The sequence below is a fragment of the Trachemys scripta genome, chromosome 21, assembly GCF_013100865.1.
Source record: "Trachemys scripta elegans isolate TJP31775 chromosome 21, CAS_Tse_1.0, whole genome shotgun sequence".
Taxonomy (NCBI): domain Eukaryota; kingdom Metazoa; phylum Chordata; order Testudines; family Emydidae; genus Trachemys; species Trachemys scripta.
The window spans coordinates 7,994,041-8,009,193 of NC_048318.1; the positions used below are offsets into that span (position 1 = coordinate 7,994,041).

The 15,153-nt window shown below is 50.2% G+C and overlaps 1 protein-coding gene across 9 annotated transcripts in view; it reads right to left on the minus strand.

Annotated features, from left to right (window-relative positions):
* Positions 1–15,153, minus strand: part of LOC117868524 (opioid-binding protein/cell adhesion molecule) — a 697,025-nt gene that overhangs the window by 26,571 nt on the left and 655,301 nt on the right. For 3 of the 9 annotated variants that reach the window (XM_034754552.1, XM_034754558.1, XM_034754549.1), the window contains 4 exons: positions 8,503–8,637; positions 5,555–5,675; positions 4,414–4,589; positions 937–2,758 (listed from right to left, as the gene is read on the minus strand). In XM_034754552.1, coding sequence (XP_034610443.1) covers positions 2,598–2,758; positions 4,414–4,589; positions 5,555–5,675; positions 8,503–8,637 — 593 coding nt within the window. In that variant the 3' untranslated portion in view covers positions 937–2,597. The other 6 variants (XM_034754555.1, XM_034754554.1, XM_034754551.1 and 3 more) reach the window with 6 other exon arrangements.

The following is a 15,153-nucleotide window of genomic DNA, read 5'->3' on the forward strand; positions in this document are numbered from 1 at the left end:
TCATACTCGAACCAGAACCCTGACACGCCCCTGCCAAGCCCGGTACACACTCGCCATTCCCCTTCCATGCCCGCACAGGCTCGATCCTTCGTCGTAACACACCCCTGACAGACCCCCATAGGTTTGACACAGTCTCGAAACACCCGCACCATACCCCCATAGCCTTGAGACACCCCAGTGTGCTCGCATGAGCCTTTATACAGGCCCCTGAAATGCCCTTGTACATTCGGGTCACACCCTTGAACCATCCTGGTGTTTTCCTGTCATCCTCAGCGCACGCCTCCGAGCCTACTGTCATCCATGTGTGGGTTGACTATCCCCCTTCCATACCCTTATCTGTAACCCTCTGCCCAATGCTCCGCCGCCCCCCCTCCGCTCCACTCCGTGTGTGAGGAGAGCCGTCCAGTCACACTGCAGGGTGGTTTTTGTGCTGGAGAAACACATCCAGTAAATAAATAAATGGAGATATCCTATCTCCTAGAACTGAAAGGCACCTTGAAAGGTCATCAAGTCCAGCCGCCTGTCTTAACTAGGCAGGACCAAGTACTAATTTTCAGCCCATATCCCTAAGTGGTCCCCTCAAGGATTGAACTCACAACCCTGGGTCTAGCAGGTCTATGCTCAAACCACTGAGCTATCCCTGCCTCCAGTGAAGGACAAAGTGGTGACAATTGCCTTTATTTGATTTGTAATCTCAAACACATGACCATCCCACCATGTCCAAAACTAGCACGGACTGTTCATGCTATGTCTCTCATTGTAACAGCTGGCACCCGTTGCTCTAAAGTTGTTTGTCTTTACAAAGCACTTCCATCCAGACCATCTTCCACAGTATTTTATCTTTTCCCTGTAGAGCAGTATTCCCACGCAGGGAATGCTGTGCTGAAGCCCAGCAGCTGTTGACGAGTGCACAGCAACCTGGACCCAAATCTTATGTCGGGAGGCAAAAGTGAAGGAGAACTTCAGGAGGGAAAGTATTGTGCAGCACAAAAATAACTGAGGTAAAGCCAACAGCCGGGGTAAAATCAAATGCAACAGAAACACTGAATTAATGAGAAATGATAATGGAACTGTATCTAGACACTGTCTGCTTACAAATCATATACTTTAATAACATACAGAATTGTTTATAATCACTCCCTTTGAGGATATAAAACAAAGAAGTTTATAGGTTTTTTCCATTCTAGCAGCTTTGTTTGAGAATGAAACCAGACTCTTTTATACCTAGCAAGGAGACTTTGCGTTAGCTTCACTTTCTTCTGGTCATGCAGCACTTCCGCGGTGCAAGGTTTACCTTACAAATAGCCCCACCCCCCTGTACTAAATCCATAAAGCTGTTTGCATTGGAACTGAAATGAGGCCATAATGGAAGGATTTCTGTTCAACATAGATTTTGTAAAGATTCTGTCCACCCCAAATTAAAAATCTGGGCTTCTCGCAAACTGACTGTGTCCCTGTAACAGTGTCGTGAAGGGGGAAAATATATACATTAGGATGGTGCACCTTGTTATGTCTTTATGATGTACAAAGGCAACCTTATAAATGTATTTAATTCATCAAGCATATGCTCCTTTGATTGTTTGTTTTAAGCTATTAGAAGTAGCAGAAACATCAAGTCTGGTCATCTCTGCTTTTGCTGAAGGACTTGCTGGGGTCTCAGAGAACAGTTTGCCAAGCTTTGTCAGCCTTCGGTGATGAAAGAGTGAATAATTAACAAAGAGAACTTTTCTTCTGTTTGTGGGACATTTGTGTTCAATAGGTTTAATAATAAGAATAAGAATAAGAATAATTAATCAGGTTTCAATTCCTCAGTATTGGTGATGTCCAAACCCTCCAAGTTCTCTGGTGGCCACAGTGTACACAAGACCTCACTTTCTAATGGAGAAATGAAGCAAGTGCATACTTCTTCCCATGTCCCCCCAACCCAAGCGCCTTTTAAATATATCATAAAGAAATAAAAAAAGGGCACATATCCAATCTTTGCTTTCTTTTGCGGGTCACCTTTAAGACAAAATCCTCAACCAACTTGCGGCAGATGCGCCTTCAGATTGGTTCTGCTGTGTATGTGCCCTGAGAGTTTTTAGTTGTTTAAATAAATGCACAAAGCAAATAAGCATCTGACCTGGTATAAACAGTGTAACCGTACTGATAGCAATGGATTTGCACCCACTCATAGATCTGAAATTGACCATGTGCAGTGAAGTCCTCAAAGCATAAGCCCATCAAATAAACGCTGCAGCCTCTCCCTGCTGGAGTTTAGGAACTCTGCAGACCCCTGGCACTGACTGATAGTCATTTGTCCAAACCCTTTGATTATCGGAATGAATGTCATGTCCCCTGTTACATTTGTAGAACTGAGTTTGCCCTGCTTTATACAAAACAACTAGAGGCTTGTTCTATCACGGCAGACCAACCCTCCAAAATACCGGCACTGCAAAGCTGTGCATGGGTCTGTGAAACTGGAATACACTTTGCCAGATTGACTTCTGCAAAGATGGGACCAAGGCGGCTGTGACTAATGAGTATTTATACAAACTGGCTCCTTCCTGCTTAGAAGAAATATCCGTGCCCGGTCAGTTCCTTCCTGCCATCCTTCCTTAGAACAGATCGCTGGCCTTAAATCTATGCATGCTTGCCCATTGGGGCTGATCTAGGAGACAGTCGTCATTCGTAACAGGCAAAGGCGTCTGGGTGTTGCAAGCAAATGAAGGGAGGAACATGCTGTACCAACCTGCCAGTGCTGTGGGTTCACTTATTTCTAAAACAGAGGACAATGGAGACAGACACAGAGAGAACAGAAAGGGGAGGGGGGAGAAAATATACAGTTCATGTTTTCAGGCAGTTGATGAAAGAATGACCATTAGAAAGGTGAGTACACACTGATAATAATACGCATGCCGCTGACATGGTTACACAGAACAGGCAGGAAGTGTGGTTACCATCGGAGAAAATGACAGCGTCTCTCTCCATACATCCAGACTCACATTTGCTTGTCTACATTTGAAAGACAATTTGGATTGAGGGAGGCTGTGAATTTAAAGCACAGTAGCTATTCCTGAACAACTCTGTGTGTGGACGCTCTTATTTCAGAATAAGCAAGCTTTGTTCTGGTTTAGCTTAATCCAATTTGAAAATGGATTAAGCTACACAGGAACAAGGCAATCTTATTTCAGAATAAGTGTGTCCACACGTGGAGTTAGTTGAGAATAGTTATTCTGGGATAACCCCATGTGTAGAGAAGCCCTCAGTGAGGAAGCTATCTATTCTGCCTTGGGTATCAGCACAAATATCAGCTAAGTACATGGGATCAGAATGAGTGGGGCTGAGGCATAGGGAGAGAACACTACTAGATTTTCAGATGTCAGGTGAGACTGGCAGGTGAACTCAACAGCCAGCAATCTGGGTGCGACTAGGAGACAATAAACATGGACCCCTCTGCTCTATGTTACATCGTTTTTGCAGAATTCAACCCCAGTTTTAAAGGAAGGCCCCGGCAGAGCAATGTTTCTGAACCCCGGCCCCGCTTACTGCTTTGTCACGAGAAAACGCTGAGCAGGTTGGCTGGCGAGGACTGTGACCATGGAGGTGGCATTTTGGAGGCATGGACATGAAGATGGAAGTGGTTTAGTGAGGTGCAGAACTGAGATGGAGACCACTACAAAGGTGTGGAAGGGTCTGCTTTCCCTTTCCAGGTGAGACAACTGGATTCATTTCCCAAGGCAGCGTAGTCTAGTGGAATGAGACTGGGACCCCGACTCAGTCACTGACTCCTACCCGCTCACACGTACTCACTGTGTGCCTCAGTTTACCTAGCTGTGAAATGCAGATGACAGTGCCTGCCTACTTCAGAGAGGTGCTGGGAGGATTCACTCGTGTTGTGCTTTGGAGACACGAGGCTTTAGATTAAATATCATTGGGGCAGGTGGGGGCGGGGGAGTGAAGCACACTCATTGGTGAGGTGACATCACATTTTGCTCACAGAAAGAGAAAACGGCTCCCTTTAGTACTTGGCTGCTAGCAGTATACATCTGTGTGCGTTAGTGAATAAGCAGGGTCGGGTTCTTCTAAGCATAAGGGCCTCGTTTATTTGCAGCTTGGACATGAGGAGGAAGCATTGAATTAAATGGCCGGATTCCAATTCCTTGGGATGGTGGGTTCATTGCTGTGGTAACATCCCTTCTCTTGTTTTGCCTCACACCTCTCTGCAGGCGAGATTCAGATTCACTCTCTCCCAGAGGACCCAACACAGGCCTATGCCACTTATGCCCTGAAAGTAGGGCACCCACAGCCTTGGACTGGCACTTTGCAGGGAGCTGAATTCCACCCTTTGCGAGGCTCGGTGGTTATCCAGCTCCCTCCGTCAGTACCGGCAGCGTCTCCTCACAAAGCACAGGCTCCTCCCCTCATACCTACCGTACAGGATTATACTGGCATTGCTGTTCCCCAGCTTGTTAGTGGCCACGCAGGTGTAGTTGCCGTAATCCTTCTCCGAGACATTGAAGAAGGTCAGCGTGGACATTCGACCTTTGTTCTCAATTCTCACGCCATCCAGCCCGTTGGCTAATCTGCGGGGCGAGAAAGGCGAAGGGCTGGTCCCCCCAACGACAGGATCGATCAATTCCCACGCCCATGCAGTCCCACCAGCTATATCTAGGTTAGTGGGGAAAGCCCCGCCAGTCCCCAGATCAGGACCTCCCAGCTAGCTGTCACCACGACACTGGACTAGCTCCTCATCTGGTCTAAAGCAGAGTGACTCTCCTCATTTTAACAGAGCTACGCCACTGCCCCAAAGTCTCCCCCTCCTCCTGAAGGTTCCCCGGTCCAGGATATTTTCTGCCAGGCTATTGAGAAGGTTCTTCCAGCTAAAGGGACCCCCGGACCAGGCCATCACTGAGGATTCATCTCCACTGGAACAGGAGGTTTAATTTCCACCTGAGGTCGACATACCCATGCTAGCTAGCTCGAGCCAGCCTGCTAACCACAGCAGTGTCACTGGGGCAGCACGGGGTGCTGGGATGGGCTAGGCGCCCAAGTATTTAGCCTGGGTTTCAGATGGGACTGTATTTGGCGTGGTTACCCCATCCCACTGAGCTGCAGAAACATAGCTATTTTTAGCGTGGTAGTTTGATCAGAGCTAGCAGGGGTATGTCTACCTGAGCGAAAATTCCACTTCCCGTTCCAGAGTAGACGTAGCCTGAGTCTCTATCTGGCTTCCACATCGAGTCATTACAGTCCGAGCAGCTCACACCAGGTTAGCAATAGCACTCCCCTCCCCTCCCTTCTGAAACAGCCTCAGAGCAGACGTTCCTCCTGGTATGAGATTTGGGACCTGGATGTTTTAACTGCGGATCCCGATGCGCCTCCCACAGGATCCTTTACTTAGAGAGACGTCTGCAGCAAGATCCCCCCCCCATAGATATATTAAAATGAAGTGTAATTCTCTCTCCTTCCCGTGCTGACAGATGGCCATCCTGACCCAGGGAATTCAGCACTCGCCATCCTTGCCAAGAACGCAGCCTGGGATCTGCCAGGCCCTGGCAGCCTGTTCAGGTACCTGGTTTCTTCTTTAAACCACTGAAATTCTGCGACAGGGACGGCAGAGGCCTCGCAGCGCAAGATTCCCTTCTGGCCCACCGAGGCGCCGGTGTTCTTGGCGTTGGAGATGTACGGTGGGTCTGCAGAGCAAAGGGACGTTATTATACCAGACTGCAGCTGGGAGGGGCTCCGGATCACGAGCACAGGCTCGGCTCAGAGAGACGTGGGGAGCGGTGAGGGGATGTGGAGCCGCGTCGTTATGAGGCTGGTTGGAACCCAGTCCAGGTTGTGCCCTCCTGGGATGGCAGGGTGGGGGGGGGCAAAGAACCACCCCCAGGAGAGGCAGCGTTAGGCACTGCCTTCATATAAAGGACACACAATTGGCTGCCATTGCTTGGCTCAGCATCTTTCCCCTTCCCTTCTCAATCCCCTTCCCCCCCCCCCCGAGCCATCTCCTTTCTCTCCTCCCACCCTTCATCTGCCCCCTTTGGCCTGTGCTCTCCCCCATTTACCTCTGGAATTGTCCTTTCCCACATGGGGTGGGGACACAGAACCTCGAATTGTGTTGGGGCAGGGTGGGAATAGGGCTGGTAGCAAGAGGGAAAAGCCATGTGGGAGCAGGGACAAAAGGAGCCACCCCTCCCTTGAGCCCAGCTGGCGGTGGGAGAGGTGGACCGGGAGCTAGCACAGCTTAGACAGCTGAGGTGGTGTGACTGGCAGCAAGTAGGCCCCATCCAGCACAGGGGGACAAAGCCGGAGAAGAGCCTGGGACAATCCCAGCACAACATGGTCACCCCTCCCCACAAAAATGGCCAATATCTGGCCAACATGGGACAGTCGAGAGGGTCGGCATGTAAGGGCTGTTCGTCGGCCAGCACGAAATGAGATGTCCTAGCAGGGCAGAGGGCCACATAGTGACCTCCCTCACCATGACCAACACTCATTGGAGCCCGTGTGAGCAATCTCAGTAAAGAAGCCAAAGGCGGAACCGGCCAGGGAGACCAAAGTCTGCTCTCGCCCCCTCAACACTGGAGCACATTGGTAGGACAACGTAGATGAGACTTGGACCATTGCTACCCATGCCCCCTCTCTTGCTCTGGGGACAGAGAGAAAGATTCAGGCCCAGGGTAGCCAACTCAGCACTAGGTCATTCAGAAAAGCGTCAATTCAGATACACATTAAACCTCGGGTCCTCCCCAGACTGCATGACTGTGGGAAACACACATTTCACAAGGGAGATACCACATGCACAGGATGGAAACAAGGAGCCCACAGAATGAGAAGAGATGCTCCATTGTAGGGTGCTGTCCCCGATGTCCCTAATCCCACCTTGGGATGCGGTTTGGATGAGTCCCCTAAATAGGGACGCTTTGAAGGCACAAGGCTCTACTGACTCATAGCCATGTAATTCAGACCCCGGAGTGGGCTTACTTTAAAGCTCTTCTAATCTGATTGGGAAAGTTCCCTGCATCTTTTAAACCCATTCTGTTGTGCCGAGAAATTTACAAACAGGCCAACACCTCTGTAGGACCTAGACAAAAAGCCTAGTTTGGAGAGATGAGCCAAAGCCAGAACAATGTATGCAAAGTCTTGCCTCTCCCCTGCCCCCGGAAGGGTCGCTATAAAGCGTAACCCTGAGCCAAACCAATCCTGGTTTTGCATGCTCAAAGAATAGACCGACTGCTCCAGTTTCACCCATCTCTGCTAAACCCACTTCTCCTTGTGTCAGGTGTGAAGAGGATTACAACAGTGGAACCCTGATTGAAAAGAAAAGAGCACCAGGTAGCAGAGGAGTAGATGCAGCCCTTCATCCCTAAAATACTCAGGTTTTTTTAAGCTTCCCAGAGGCGCAAAAGAATCCGAGTCACCCCTGAAATGCCGACAAGCTTTGTCACTCCAGCTTTTCTGCCTTGGCACATCATCTGAAGTCTTTAAATCGTCTGGGCTCTAAATTCCTAACCATGCTTCTAAAGAACAAATTGTCCTAAGTCGTAAATGCTTTAAGCTTAATGAAATGTATATATGTGATTTTCTTATAGCAATTTAGTGGATATAAAAACTCTACAAGCTCCTTCCTAAAGGGAAAGATATTTAATGTGCTCTGTGTGTGGTGAGCCACTAGAGATTTTTTTCCCCCTGAATTGCTCCTCAGGAAAAAGGTATTACCATTTATGTTTCAGCTATAAATAGTCTTTAAGGGATGCTGACGTAGATGTTATCTGCTTTACTTGTTTTCAGGAGTTGATGGTTATAGTTCAGCTGTTCTAACACACACTCAAACCCCAACCAGCACTGGAATATTAGGACCTCAGCTCTGTATCCCCATCGTCTTGTGCCTTTCATCATCTCCTACACCCCTGCAAAGCGGTGAAGAATCAAGGCCCTCAGATCCCAACACCGGCGGGTAGGGAAAGGAAAGTCACGCTTCGGGAGCACCCGTCCCCACTCGGGGTACGTCAGCACTATGAGCCGGGGGCACAATTCCCAGCTGAAGGAGACATACCTGTACTAGCTCTGATCCAGCCAGCATGCTAAAAATAGGGTACAGCCATGTTGGTGGGAGTGGCGGGAGAGGCTAGCCACGTTGAGTACGTGCCTAGGATGGGATCATACTTCGGCAGCTAGCCCCTCCCACTATTCGGACTGCTGTGGCTACACTTTATTACTAGCATGCTAGTTCAATCGGAGCTGGTATGGGCACGTCTCCCCGAGCTGGGAATTTCACCTTCAGCTTGAAGTGTAGACGTCCCCTTCGAAAGCATGGCGATGGGGCATGGTATACAGAACAGAACAGAATAGGCAGTTGTGGAACTGTAAGCAGACTACATTACGGCCCCCGGTGTTCAGGCTGGGTAAAAGCCAAAAGCATCTCTGTGAAAAGCCCCCACAACTAGCCTGAGCCCGGGGTTGTCTGAAGCCAGGAGGCAGGGTCGGGGAGTGTGTCATGCTGAGTCGTGCCCTACTTACAGTTTACGGTGACTTTTACTCTCCGGATGTCTGGAGCCGCCACGTCATTGACAGCGCTGCACTCGTACTCCCCGGACTGATCCCGGGTGATCCCAGAGATCTCCAAGTACTCGTCTTCGCTCACAAAGCCCCGGCCTGCAAGGGAGAAGGCGCAAGGGGAAAGATCAACCCACCAGCCTGCCGCCTCCACTCCTGTTGGTCATTGGGAGTAAAATCCGATGGAATGGCGACCTACAGGCCTGATCCTGATTGGTTACATTGGGGGTAAATCTGAGGGTTTCAGGGGGGTTAACTCAGAATCAGACTCTGTGTAACACTAACAGGACCCCAGCAGCATATCAGGGTGCTGAATGAGCTACCAGGGGCCAAAGAACAACTCCTCCAGGTTGCAGCAGCGCCAGGGCCAATGTAAGCATGTCAGGGGCTCGGCTGGGGTCGCATTTGGGTTAGGCAGGGGAGCAGCCACAGTGCGTTGGGCTACAGCTATTCTGGGCCAGTGCATGGACTACAGGCAGCTCTGGGAAGGCTACAACCGCAGGAGCTGCTCAAATTTATCCTAGGGGACACGTTCCCAAAGCAGTGCAGAGTCAAAGCCAACCCCGTCCCCCTGGGCTGCGCCGTCCATGCCGCATACGTCATGAGCCGCAGCGCAGAATCTATCCCCCGTTGTAAAATAATCCTAATCTGTTTTACTGACAATGCCACTGATTATTATACCTGAAATACATGCAAAGAGCTCCTCGGCTTGTTGCCATTTACGCGGTTTGCTCACTGTTCTGCATTTCAATCCGCTGGGGCAGAATATTAAACTGGTCAGTATCACTTCCCATGGTCATTCATCAGCACCCTGCTGTTGCGTTTGGGTTCCCAGTGTTGCACGGGGCAGGTGTCTCTCCCCCGTCAAAAACCCCACCATTTCCATTGTTTTGGGGGCTGCGGACTAAATTACTATTAACAAATGGTCTCTTGGCGAAAAAATGGGACTGGGAGTCAGGTCTCCTGGGTTCTATTCCCAGCTCTGCCATCCAGATATTGTGTTGGCCAGTCACATTCCGTGCCTCAGTCTCTCCATCTGTAAAATGGGAATAGTGATACTTCCCGGCCTCCCAGGGATGCTCAGAGGTTTAATTTGGGACGTCTGGAAAGGATGGCAAATATAAGAGCTTATTCTTGGCTGGCAGTGTGGGGATGTTTACAGGTCACTCTCCAAACAAGGAGAAGAGGATGTATTTCATTGCAGTGGCGACATGAGTTACCTGCAGCATTCCTAGCATGAAAATGTAGCACAGTATCATTACAACAAATTGCCAGAGAACAGCAAATGCCAGTCACTATGTGACAATTATCACTATTGTACTCCAGCCCTCTCTGTGGAAGCTAAAGGTTGCTGCTATCTTCGTGTGGTTATTCTTATTACTCAGGGTCCCGTTGTGCAAGGTGCTGTACAACCACAGAGAAGTAGACAGGCCCTGCCCTGAAGCGCTTCCAGGGTAAATACATTTTGGGTTATAACAGCTGCAGTGTTGCTACAAAGATCCTGAATTCTAGCCAGCAGGTCTCAGAGTTGAAGAGTATCTTTGCCAGTGACGTGGTCACTGAGAGACACAAGAGAATCAGACTGTGATGTCCCGACAGTGCAGTTCATGGCAGCATGTGACCGTGACCAAATGGCATCCCTATTGGTGCAGCTACATGGGCTCACACTACAAGTCAACATCAGGAGGTAACACCCCGATTAGCTCGGGGCTCTCTGCTCCCTCTCTCCTCCCCACTCATTCTGTCTGCAGAGGTTGAATGGAGCAGCTGCTTCTTCCCTCTCCCCCAGCATCCCTCTCCCGCTGATCTAGAAGCAACAGCAACTCCTTGTCCATTTGCTCAATGATGTCCAGGCTGCTTTGCATCACATGCATCAGTTGTTCTGTTCACTCTGCCTAGACCAGGCAGGAGAAGCTCTTCTCAACCTACTGGAGCCAAGGAGAGCCATACGTTTCAAGAATCACTGTTCTAACGGCTGCTCTGCTCGGACAACGAGGATCTGAAGGCTGGATGTTGAAATGCTCCCTCTAATCCATCCTAGAGGGTGCCTCTAAATGTGGGGTCATCTCTATACACTGAATAAATACGCCATTAGGTGGTAAAAAACAATCCCCACATTGCAGTCTAATTTGTGAACAGTGAATTTTAAAGTTCATGGACACCAGGTTAGAACCAGACAAAGCTTCTCCACTAGGAGGGTGGTGAAGCACTGGAATGGGTTACCTAGGGAGGTGGTGGAATCTCCATCCTTAGAGGTTTTAAAGGCTCAGCTTGACAAAGCCCTGGCTGGGATGATTTAGTTGGTGTTGGTCCTTCTTTGAGCAGGGGGTTGGGCTAGATGACCTCCTGAGGTCTCTTCCAACCCTAATATTCTATTATTCTCCACGTCTCTCTGCCAGGGCCCCCCAGGACTCAGCTGAAATACCCCCTGCTATCCCAGTCAAAACACACGCACATGCACAGAGCTTTACCACTGCACTTCCTTCCTGACTTGCAGACCCCGACTGCTAATTCAGTTCCGGACCTTTTCAAAGCAGCTGTGTGAAATTGGTTGGTGAGGTAGAGAAAAATGTCTACCAGAGACTGGGAGAAGAGTCTGCTGAAATAATAGGATATCCCCAAATACTGACCAAGCCTGTCCTAGTTTAACCGGTAAGGATCAAAGCATAAGAGATCACTGCACAATCATTTTCATATGCCGGAACATAAATATTAGTCGCAAAACCACACACAAGATTCACTGCCTTTACAGCTCCAGCACCCCTTGCTGACATTAACACCAGGAATACCAAGCGTTTCAAGCCAGGAAATAACAATATTGATTGCAAAACCCTCCTTGCTTGGAAGACAGAACCATCCCCTCAGAGGGAAACTCACAGAGCGTGGGTTGGGGAAGGTGTTGTGGGAAGACAAAAAATAATGATGGGGGGGAGATGAAGTGGTTGAGTGACGACGACACTTTGTAAGTGAGTCTTCTTTGTAATGATCCCATAATCCTGGGGTCATTATGGACCCGGCCTATCCGCCCGGTGATCTCTATAAAAGATGATTGGAAGCGAAAGAAAATAGATTCGACGAGCCGGTGACAGAAATACATAAATAACCAAGGTGATTTCTTTCTGTGGAGAAGGGGCCTTGGGAAGAGATAAGCCCAGCTCGCTACATTAGAGAGATAAGGATCTACAAGGATACAAATGGGCGCGCTCAGACGGAGGCTGCGTGACAGACATGGGGCCATCAATCATGGAGTGGGGGGGTCGCGCCGGAGCCGGCCAGCGCGCACCGGGTCACGCGCTGTGCCCCCCGCGTCTGGCTGGATGACAAATATGCTGGGGGGGTCTCTCAGGGACAGGCTGAACTGGGATGTGCTGCTTGGTGCCTCACAGACTGACTGATGTGAAGCAGGGCCCCAGCCTCCCTTAGGATAAACAAAGGTCACTGGTGCCTAGCGCTGCTCATTGGTCTCCTTTCATCAGTACTGAATCCACTAGGCTCTAGCTGGTCTAACGCCTCCCTCCAGCTACCCTCTCCACTCCCATGCAGACACCTGTTCAGGGGAGCTGACCTGAGACGTGCAAGTTTCTCTTCCTATCTCACCTAAGTGATGCCCTCTAAGGCGTCTCCTTGAACCTCTTGAGGCCCTTCAGTAAGGGGGTCTCCGAGATGAAGCCTGACCCAGAAGCACGAAGGGAAAAGGGAAGCACAGAGCCTGCTGGCTGCAGCCTTCCCTTAGACCCTAAGAACGTCCATACTGGATCAGACCAACGGTCCATATAGCTCGGTATCCTGTCTTCCGACAGTGGCCAGTGCCAGCAGTGTCAAAGCGAATGACCAGAACAGGGCAATCATCAAGCACGGAAGAGGGCAATTATCAAGCGATCCATCCCCTGCTGTCCAGGCCCAACATCTGGCATTACTGGGGCCTCTTGCCCAGATACGCACTGTTCTGGAGAGCCCGGATCATTGTCATCCTGAGTTTAGCACCAACAACAGCCTGTGCTTCCGCTGCTAGAGTACCTGATGCGATGTGGGAGGCAGGACTACAGAGGCCTAAAAGGGGGCACAGTGGTGGAGAGAGACGCAGTGAAGTGAGGAGGGGAAGGCAGGGGTTGTGGGGGGGGGAGGAGGGGAGAGAGGGATATTGCCCGGGGAGCTCTCCAAGCTACCAGCCTTCTGCCCCCCGCCATTTGGGAATCTAATTGCAGCAATGGAGGAGCGGATTCCCCTCGCTAATTAAGTGCGGGGACGGGCACTGCAGTGCATTTCATCCCTGTCGGGCGCCGGAGACGCCACCACGCCGGAGTTAATGAAAAGTGTGATAAACCCACTGTTTCATTTCGCCTTAATTAATCCCAGTGATTGGATTGTGCTGAAGTCAGCCTGGTTTGGAGAAAGCGCCCCGGGGTCAGCATCCTGCTGGCTGGCGGAGCGAGGAGGCGGCTCTTTGTCTGGGATGTGGGACGAGCGCGAGCATCTCTGACTGCAGCAGATGTGACTGGGCTCTGCAGGGCTCCCCTCCCTCCTGCTCACTAACTCCCCCCCACAGCCTCCTGCTGCTGCCCAGGCGGTAACCCTAAGGCCAATGTGTGACTCTAATGGGAGCTGTTACTCTGGGGAGGAGGAGGAGATTCAGGCACACAACACGCATGACCCCGCCCTCCTTAGAAGAAACGTGGAGGTGAACAGTCACAGTCCGGGAGGGGACAGAGCCTTCCATTCTCATGGAGAACCCAGTGCAGGGGATCAAACTCAGGAGCTCCAGCCATGTGGCATGGGGGGAGAGGAGAGAGATGATCTCTCCAGCCCTGTGGCAAGGGGTGGGGTGCGGAACGGGAAGGTCCCAGTAACTTATTTAGATTGCAGCTCTTTGCATCAGGAACCACCTTTTTGTTCTGTTTGTACAGCACCTAGCACAACGGGGTCCTGGTCCGATACAAACGGTAATAGCAATGCATAAAATGCCCGGTAGGTTGAAAGCAACACCTTCAACTCCACCGGGCGGCAGCAGCAACGCAGATCCAGTAGGTGCTTTAAAAATGGGCATGTCCTTAACAGAGGGAGGTTCATATTCCATTAACTGAAGGGTGCCCCTAGAGCTTCCCAGTGGGTAGAACACAGGACTGTGACTAAGGGCTCCTGGGTTCTAGCTCCAGCCCTCTCAGACTTGTGTGGGCTTAGGTAAGTGGCTTGACCTCTCTGGAGACAGCTCCTTCCTCGGGGGTCCTACTAGTGCTCTAATTCATACGCGTGGGGTGGGAATTCAATAAAGCCCTGTGAGATGCTAGCATGCAACGGGCGACATAATTGCAAAGTCCTCTTGGCAAGGCAGCCCCAGTGCTGCAGATTAATTACATCTGTATGACCTTTCCAGCCAGCCAGATGGAAACAGGATACAGCTAAAGATACTGGAAGCCCTGAATCAACACAGTGAGAGAAAGGCAGGGGCAGCCCAGCTAGGAGAGATGAATATCTTGACTGATATGCCCAGATGGAACAGGGTCTTTGGAAACCCAGAAGGTCAGCTGGCTCTGGCTGGGCAGTGAATGATGCAGAAAGGCTGCTAGGGTGGCGCCTCCGGTTTCCGAAAGCCTTAAGTTATTATGCTAGGAATCACTATTGAAAGTGGCAGCTCTACTGCCTACAACCCATCCCCCTGTCCTTATAACACTAACCAAAACGGACGGGGCTAAATTCCCCCTCGTTAGACCAACTCCACTGAAGCAACGTCAGTACAAGCAAAGGAGGATTTTGCCCACCAAGACTCAACCAGCCTTCCCTGAGACTCAAGTAAAGCCTCAGATGGATTCTTCTGCAGCCAGTTCTGCTTAGTTGGTCCAAAGTCTGTGTCCAGCATATGGAAACGATCTTGCCAGGACATTATCACACAGCAGTTTGTAACAGGAAGAGGAGAAGGCACATGCTCTGCTCAATGAGAGATAGGTGGGCAAGGAGAACAAGGGAGTTAGGGTATGTTTCTGCCGTTGCTGGAATGGAATGGGATACGTCATAATTCGAGAGGGCACCGGACTCCAATTCCTTATCTGAGCATCCCAAACTTCAGAGCAGTTTGGATCTGCACCAGAATCCACACTGCACTGCTGGCTGGCTCTCCATGATAGACCAACCCAAAAGCCTGTCTCCAAGGAGCCCTGGACCTTGGGGGAAGTTTGGATCCAGATCTGGAATTTGCAGCTTGTGACCCTTCTCTGCTCTAAAGTTTTGGAACATGCACGACATCATCAGAAAACTCGGTAGGATAACAATGGATCCACGTGCTGCATAGGCAGATGATTACTGTGGAAATCACGGACACTGATGCGTATCTCCTTCATTTCTAGAAACACAGGCCTTGAACACTGGAGCTAAAAGAGAACTCCCTTAACAGGAATCTGTAGTAATAGGTCCCTTCTCCTCTCTGTGAGGCAGTCACTAAAAAGACAATATCACAAACCCATGCAAAGCCAGTATGATAGTTAACGCAGGTCATTACAAGAGAGAGAAAATTATACTGCTCGGTCCAGAATATACTCTTTCTTCTCTAGATGAGTCCTTGCTGCTTCCCTTTTGGAATCATCAACAGCTGCTTTATCCAGCACATCTGGCTAAGATCAGGTT